Raw genomic sequence first — 8,533 nt, 5'->3', positions numbered from 1 at the left:
TTCCCATCCCGTGCAGCTCTTTGAGGTGTTACACTTCCTGGCAGAGAATTTCATCTTCTCCTACATGGGCCTGGCGCTGTTTACCTTCCAGAAGCACGTTTTCAGCCCTGTGTTCATCATTGGAGCTTTTGTATCCTTTTTTTGGTTCTACTGTTTTGTCTGTGGACAAGTGACTACTGCTGGGGAAGCTATAATAAGAAGAATTTCTGTTTGGGGTGGGTGACTGAGCCAGCGCTGGTTCATGATGGTGTTTTCCTGCTGAGAAAAAGAAGGCTTACGAGGTTCATAAAACTCAGTGGATTCAATGGAAAGATTGGCATTCATCTGAGGCTATCCTCTCTGCGTGTTCTGTGTAAGACAGTTTTCCTGTTAGCCTGGTGCGTGGCAGGTGGTAGCTTGTTTTATAGAACACCCTTCTTCTTATTTATTTTATTTATTTATTTTCTTATTTATCTTATCTTATGTATTTATTTATTTATAAAGATTTTATTTAGTCATTTATTTTAGAGAGAGAGAAGAGCACGCATGTGCTTCTGCATGCAGGGGGAGGGGCAGAGGGGGAGGAAGAGGGGGAAGCAGACTCTGCGCTGAGTCCCGACATGGCACGTGGGATGTGGGACCCCGAGACCATGACCTGAGCTGAAATGAAGAGTCAGATGCTCAACCGACTGAGCCATCCAGGTGCCCCATAAAGCACCCTTCTTAGCAGATCTGCAAGTTGGCCACTGTGTCAGTCCCAGAATCATTTTTATTTCATTGCTACATGAATTCCAATCCAGAAGGTTCCCAGTTTGGAAGACCTGAAGGTTCTGTTACTCCTGTTCCCGACTGCACAGGCAGCCCTTCCTCACGCTGCCCAGAGAGGCCTGCCGGCAATGAATCCGCTTTCCCTGGAGCATACCTGCTGTGATAGATCACAGTGGAGAAGACTCCCTTTATTTTTTTCCAAAAAAAAAAAAAAAGAAAAGAAAAAGGAGAGGAAGAAAAGACAAAATGGAAAAATACTTGGTTCCTTGACTTAGTTCCATGGTGAATGCAGTTTTTGGCAGAGAGACACTATTTTAGGGATTGGCGTCTCTGAAGAAAGGAGGGATGTGAATGCCCAGCTGTGGGTGGACAGCTCAGAGCTTTGCTCGCTTGGCCTCTGATCCTATGGTTTTCATTGACGTGCACTCCTCTGGGCCTTGGAATGGTAGCAGTTCAGCTCAGCCTAGATTTGTAAACACTGAGCCAGCATCCCCTATTGCCGGGCGTTTACGCTTGCTTTTTCTGAGGCCTCATGGGTAACCTTTAAAAAAAAAAAAAAAAGGAGTGTTTTTCTCTTCTGGGCTTGAGGACCAAGGGATACTCACCAAGCAGCTGGATAGTGACTGTGGCTGGCCTGTTGCTGTGCGGGGTCCTTCTGGTTAGAGTGTGATCTCCTTCACCTGGGGCTCTTTTGGATGGATTTACATACTCGCCAAGACTGACAGCTAAAAATCTGGGGGATCAGCGTTCTCATTCTTGCTCCAGAAAGACCTCACATGTCCTCTAGATCTGTATTCGGAGCACAGCATCTGGGGAGAGAGAGTGAGAGCAGCAGCCCTTGTTTACAGAGGAGGGCCTTGCTGGGAGGGTGAGCCGGGGGTGGGGGGAGCCCCCTGGGAGTCCCAAAGGCCCCTTACCACTTGACGACCTTTGCGTGGCTTCTGGGATAAAATGTGCTTTCTAAGCAGTACCTGTTTCCTTCTGTTCGAAACCAAACAACACAACACAGAACCAGAGGGGTTGGGAGGGGCACAGATTGAAAAAAAAAAAAAAACAGCTAAAAGCAGAAAAAACAGTCAGTCCTTTACCCTGGAGGAGGCAGAAGACAGTTCCGCCCTGGCTTGTGTCTGAAACAGCTGCAGCTCAGGCAGCTGGTGCTTGGCTGGCCCAGAAACTCCCTGTCCCCGCGGCTCCCACGGCGGTTTCCTTCTGCGACCAGGGCAGCATGTGGCTCTCTGCCAGACTCTAGTCTAAACTCAGCAAGTGAAGGATGACCCGTTTCCCTGAATTCTTCGCTGTCCACAGCAGAGCTCCCCTTCCACACTCCCCCATTTCCATGGCTCTCCCCTCTGGAAGACTTTTAAGCCACTTAGGTAGAAAAATCTCCCCCTCCCGTTGAGTCTTAGGAGGGTTAGGAGTGCTCCTTCAGTGGCCTGAGTCCTTTTTGTGTCTGCACAAAGTGTCTCACTGTAGCATCTTCCTGGTCCTTGCGGGCCCCTGCTCTCTACTTCTGACTGAAGCATATGCGCTCTTACCCAGGACATTTGCTCTTTACCGTTTGACCTGGAGGGTAGGCGTTTGCTCTTCTTGTGACTTTCCTTCTCATGGAGCCCAAGCCACGAATCGCTCCTCTCAACACACCCCCCAACCCCTGCCGTGGTGCCTGAGCTTATTTCTGGACTCATTTTTAGGAGATGGGAAACTTGGTCCACATCAGTGTGATTAAATCAAGAAGTTATAACAGAGGTGCCTGGGTGGTTCAGTCGGTTAAGTGTCTGCCTTCATCTCAGGTCACGATCCTGGGGTCCTGGGATCAAGTCCCACATCAGTCTCTCTGCTCAGCGGGGAGCCTGCCTCTCCCTCTCCCTCTGCCTCCTCCCTGCTGCTTGTGCTCTTGCTCTCATAGTATCTCTCTCAAATAAATAAATAAAATCTTTAAAAAGAAGAAGTTACAACAGCCCATTTAAAAGGTTCGAAATGAACTCCGATGGGAGCCAGAAGGCTGGGAAAGCTGTCTAACTGAATCCCCACTTGCTGCGGAGACTTGTTTCAGGGGAGGCTGGACAGCTTGGCTGCCTCGTGCGACCATCCCGGTCTTTGTGCAGTTATGTCCTGGTCATGAGGGATCACAGCATCACTAACATTCTCTGCTCTGCCAGAGGCTCTGGGAAGATGCCTTTCTAGAAAGCTGTTGGGTCCTTAACCTCCACCTGGTGCTCAGGTCGCCATCTTCCTGGGCAGAGCTGCGCACATCTACCCGCTCTCCTTCTTCCTCAACTTGGGCAGAAGGCACAAGATTGGCTGGAACTTTCAACACATGATGATGTTTTCAGGTAAAAAACTGTACTTGTCAAGAAAAATGAGTTTTATTCGGCAGGAATGCTAGCATGATTAAAATATCATCAATAAGGTCCACAAAGAGCCAGAAGTTCAGACGCCTGGTTCTTTTGTATCCCTGCCCTGCTGGGTAGGCTGACATCCATGCTAGAGTTAACTCTGGTTTTGCAAGCTGTACTACCAGATGTGAACGTTTTCCCCCAAAATAGCCGCATCTTCATTTTTATCTCTACCACCCATGGGACCTATAGGTATACAAGTATTTAAAGTGCTTGATTATTTTCTGGTCGGCATTCATAACGCTTAATCTTCCAGAAGGGCTCCAGACTTAAAATTTCTAGGTCTTTAATGAGAAAGGCCAGGTCGTTCAGTACCTCCCAGCTGCAGTATCCAGTCTTGTAAAATAATGAAATTGAGCTACTTAGTTGAGGTTCCTCCCAGTTCCAACTTTCTCTGAAGCATAAAACAGCACAAAACCAACCAAACCGAAAAACCACTTGCATAAGCAAGATGAGCCCCACACTGGAAATTAACAGCTGTGATAGTGCTGTTTGATCTACACTGTCTCCCACATCCACCACCCTCCCCCTCCACCCCATAAAGCTCAGAAGTGTGCAGAAGCCACCAAGGGAACAAAGGACAGTAAAATAAGTGGAGGTAAAGGAAGGAGAGAGCAGCTGGCCTGAGCTGATGGTGCAGTAAGCATGCAGTAAGCGTCAGGCATCATACATGAGATCCAAGTTAGAGGGTCTTTGTAGAGCAGAGGGAGGAGATGGTGGGGCCGCCGGAGGCCACAGGGATCCTTAAAGGTACCTCTGTCCTCTGTGGGGGATGGGGAGGAACTGCGCAAGAGGCAAAGTGAGTAGCAGCCCTTGACTGCAACGTGGTGGTTCTCGTGGGGGAGGGAGGTGTCAGAGTCTTCTGGAACTCTCGGCAACAGGCACTGCACCACGAAGCAGTTGCTCTGTGTGGTACTTGCTTACCTCTGCACTGAAACAGGCCACCTGCTGCAGTGAGTGCCTTTCACTCTGACAGCTGTCCACACAGCATCCTCTTTGTAATGCAGCACTCTGGGTTCTAGAGGGGACAAAGACCGCCTCCTTGCCAGACTCTCAGTCTGCTGTGGGGGAGGCAGATGAGCAAAGAGCTAACTTCCTCTGGAGGGAGCGTGACACACTGCAATCAAGGTGGGGAAGAGGAGGGCCTGGGGCCATCTTTACCAAGGGGGCAGCCTTCATCCTGGGTTTGCCAGAAATGAGTCTCATGAGGCAGCAGGTTGGACAATCAGGAGAGCGTTGCCAGGCTTTTTCCAGGAAGGGCAGCAGTGTGCTTTCGCTGTAAGACGCAGGGGCTAATGCAGAAAGAGGGTCAGGTTGGATGGGGGAAATTGCATCTAGGCTGCTGGGAGCTCAGGCGGCATCAGAACCACCTGTTGGGCTGGTTAGAGGCCCTTGAGGGGCCCCACCGCCAGAGTGCTTCCGCAGGTACAGGGCCCCAGGAATGGGCACTTCTCACGTACTCTTGGCTGCTGCTGCTGCTGCTGCTGCTGCTGCTGCTGCTGCTGCTGCTAGTGGTTTGAAGACCACACTTTGAGAAACACTGTTGGAGTCTGGACCCCAAGGAAGCCCCATTGCTGTGCCCAAGAGGTTGGGCTTGACTCGAGAGCAGCCGGGCAACTTTAGAGGTTTCTGAGAAGGGCACACCAAGGTCCTCCTTCCATATCAAGAAGGGGCTGCTGGGAAAGAGCGAGGCCAGCTGGAGATAACTCAGCACCTGGATAAATTTAAAGTATGTTCATTATTTTCTGTACTACAAGACTGCGACGTACACAGAGCTGTTTAAAGATACCGTCTCCTGTAAAAGTTACTTCCTGCCAGGAGCAATCTCACCATTGAAAGGAACTCAGTTCTTTAAAGTGATGAAAAAATCCAAGGCTTCTCTATCGTACAGCATACAGTGTTTACCTGATAAAATCAAGACGACTGTAGCACACATTGTCTCTCTCTGACCCCCACGCTTTGTTCTTAGAGACAGCATCCTTTTAGAGGCTTAAATATTGATTGTTGACAATGGTGGCTGTCGGCGTTCTAGATGTACGTAAGTGTCTCCCTAGCACAGATTAACAGAAAACATTGTTTTTTCATGTCATTTTTGGGGAGTCATTCTGCAGTGAATTGTGAAGTTCTCAGATTAGCGAATTTGCAAAATTATCAGGAAAGGTAGGAAACTACATAAACAGATACAGTGCGTATAACTTTTCTTGCTCTCATACAACATACACAGTTGTCGTGTGCCCCCCCTTCCACCGCTGGTGAACAGGAGCTCATGCCAGGTATCTATTGAAGACCATGGAGTCACTCTTTACTTTAAAACAAATGAGGAGTGTACTTTGAAGAAGGAACAAAAGAGCTTAGAATGACAAACATTAAAATGTGGGTGTTTAATCTTCTTTTTAAAAACAAACAAGGGGCGCCTGGGTGGCTCAGTCGTTAAGCGTCTGCCTTCGGCTCAGGTCACGATCCCAGAGTCCTGGGATCGAGCCCCGCATCGGGCTCACTGCTCCACGAGGAGCCTGCCTCCCCCTCTCTCTCTCTGCCTGCCTCTCTGCCTACTTGTGATCTCTGTCAAATAAATAAAATCTTAAAAAAAAAACATAATATTTTATTAAATATAACATAAGTAAAATCTAATGCAAAATAAAAATATGAGAACTCACATAAAAGAAGAACAAATATTTGTGAATATATATTAAGAATATTCACAATTGTTTCAGTTCCTTTGTGAGTGTTGCACTGTGTAGATCAAAACATATGCTTTTAAAATTAAAGGTAGGAATGTAACTTAACTACATAAAGTTAATTTCTATTTGGCAGGGTTTTTTGTTTGTTTTGTTTTGTTTTTAGTCAAGTTGACACAATGTTTATGTTAGTTTCAGATGTAAACATAGTGATTCAACTTCCCTACGGGTTGTGCTGTACTCACTCTAAGTATTTGGTGCCTAATCTTAATGCCCGTTAATGTGGGTGAAGGGTCAGCGAACTGTAGTCCTGGGGTCCAGTCTGGCTGCTGTCTGTTGTCATACACGCCACGGCTCAGAATGGCTTTTACCAATGGACATCTACAGTCCACGTCATGAGAGGAGACACTGACTTTGAAATCCAATCAGGTGAAATCTCATCCTCCAAGAGAATCCCACTGTTTGCATTAACGCACCTGTATTACAACAAACTGTACTCAGTTATTATGAGTCCATTCTTGGTTTTTGTCGATAAGATTTTGTGGGAATCTGCTTTTTCTCTTATACATCAGTATCTGCACAGTATTCTTAATTTTTTCCCCCTTACCCCATAAAGCCTAAGATCTCTAATATCTGACTATTTACAGAAAAAGTTTGCCAGCCCCTGATGTAGATCAAGTTATATCGTTGCTTCTCTGTGTGGCTTTGCTAAGGAAATGCTGACCTGCTCTGTGGTTCGTGGCACAGAAGCCACAAATAGGCATTTGCCACGTTCATACCTAGCCTGCTACTTCCATTTATGATGACCGTATAGTGCTAGGATCACAGACCTAGAGAGCTTATGTTTTTATTTTTTATTTAAATTTCTTTTTACTTCATGTTCCTAGAAGAACTATTTCAGCAATAAGAGCATGTTGTTGTCCTAGAATGGGCCATACAAAATAGTGCGGTGTTCTTCTCCTTACATTACGGGCATTTTGGGAAAAAAAAAAAAGTCCAACAGGAGAAAAACCATATGCCCTTAAGTTTCTTCTTTCCAAATGAGACAGCACGTGGGGTCCAGCCATTAGCCCCAAGTGGCAACAGTGCATTCGAGGATACACTGTCATTTGGCCTTGTAACCAAATCTTCTTCTCCGGTCCCTGCAGGCCTCAGGGGGGCCATGGCATTTGCACTGGCCATCCGAGACACAGCATCCTATGCCCGCCAGATGATGTTCACGACCACGCTCCTCATTGTCTTCTTCACCGTTTGGGTCATTGGTGGAGGCACGACGCCCATGTTGTCGTGGCTTAACATAAGGTCAGTTTGAAACCATGGTCAGTTTTGTGTCTAACTGGGTCACTTGTGCCCACCCTGGTGCAGGTGTGTGTGTGGCGGGGGAGACAGCTTAGTGTGTAGAAGGTTCTTAACAGGGTTGTGTTGGGTTGGGTTTGGGGGAGGGATTGAAAATAAAAAGCAATGAGTAAAAATTCAGAATATTGACTTTTCCACGAGAAAAAAAGAAGGTGGGCATGGAAATTTCTGTCAGTACGACAACACAAGGCCTTAGAAACACCTGGACCTTCCTAGAACAGTGACACTAGGGCAAGAATTCCAAAGTCTTAAAGCTGCAGGCAGGAGAACGGATATCACTGCCGGCAAAGTCAGGCAGTGCACATTCCTGTGAAATCACACCTCTGGCCTTCAGAGCTACCTCATCCACCAGAAACAAAAAGAGCCAATTCGAGTTTTGTTTCTAGGAGGAAATTGATCTGTTTCTTGCTGAAGTGTACCAAAGAGGTGATATTTCCTGTGTCACCATCCTCCGTTGCAGCCTCATGCATGTCCCCTGCCTCTGGTTTTGCAACTCAGTCAGGACTGAAAGCCCTGACCAAAATTTGATTTTTTGTTTTTTAAGAGTGTTTGAAGCCCAGAGGGGCTGCAAGCTCTAGCATGTTAGGGTAAGGAGGGCACTGGAACAGAGGTCAGGCGTCCCAGAGCCTAGCTCTGGCTCTGGTTCACAGCAAGCCCTTCACATGTCTTTGGGCCTCAGTTTCCCCAAATGCTAAGTGAAAGCATGCCAGCAGACCTTCCGCAGCCCCTTCAGCTCTCAGAGGGTGTGCTCTGCTCATGGGAGGCACCCCTACCACCTCCATCCATTTGGAGTCTGCGGAGGGTGAATGTGATCAGGAGACAAGGCTCTCGGCATGCGTGGGTGTGAAGAGGAATTCTCTGGAAAGCCACAAGATGGCGATGTTTTTCTGTTTTTCTTCCTCTGCCAGCTTTTAGTTCACATTCCCTTCTCTGGAATATAGAATGCCCAGACAAGAGCGGCAGAGCCTACCTTAGTTGGGGTGGGGGGGGACTGGAATTTGGGAGAAAACTGGAATTGGAGACACCTCCGTAGCCCCATCAAGACTTTTGTCTTGATGGCAGGTAGGGATTCCTGGGCTTGGCTTCTGCCAGCTGCACCGTTTCTGGCCTAGCAAGTCTCAGCCTCACATCCTCGTGGGTCTGCAGAAGCTACTCGGGGCTGATCAGTGGCAGTCCCGTAATAGCTAACACTTGTGTGACGCAGGCATTGTACAAGATGCTGCGCCTGTGTTAAGACAATCTTCACAACATTCGGTAGAGAAGCTACGACTATGCTCTTCATTTTAAAGTTGATAGAACTGAGGCCCAGAGAAATAACTTGCCCAGGTCACAGAGCTTTAGGGGGATGGGCCGAGA

At 47.6% G+C, this 8,533-nt stretch overlaps 2 protein-coding genes across 2 annotated transcripts in view; both read left to right on the top strand.

Annotated features, from left to right (window-relative positions):
• The window catches only part of LOC111150571 (zinc finger protein 674-like), an 886,492-nt gene that overhangs the window by 715,344 nt on the left and 162,615 nt on the right, over positions 1-8,533 (top strand). The window lies entirely within an intron of this gene.
• LOC111150345 (solute carrier family 9 member A7) overlaps positions 1-8,533 on the top strand; it is a 133,859-nt gene that overhangs the window by 87,737 nt on the left and 37,589 nt on the right. The window contains exons 10-12 of the mRNA XM_022507797.1: positions 1-130; positions 2,969-3,080; positions 6,970-7,123. The exon at positions 1-130 is cut by the window's left edge and continues 2 nt beyond it. Coding sequence (XP_022363505.1) covers positions 1-130; positions 2,969-3,080; positions 6,970-7,123 — 396 coding nt within the window. The remainder of the gene's footprint in view (positions 131-2,968; positions 3,081-6,969; positions 7,124-8,533) is intronic.

This window comes from Enhydra lutris, unplaced genomic scaffold, assembly GCF_002288905.1.
Source record: "Enhydra lutris kenyoni isolate GAN:26980312 unplaced genomic scaffold, ASM228890v2 scaffoldscaffold23, whole genome shotgun sequence".
Classification (NCBI taxonomy): domain Eukaryota; kingdom Metazoa; phylum Chordata; class Mammalia; order Carnivora; family Mustelidae; genus Enhydra; species Enhydra lutris.
Note: the sequence above shows the minus strand (reverse complement) of the source record. Positions and strands in the feature narration are given on the sequence as shown.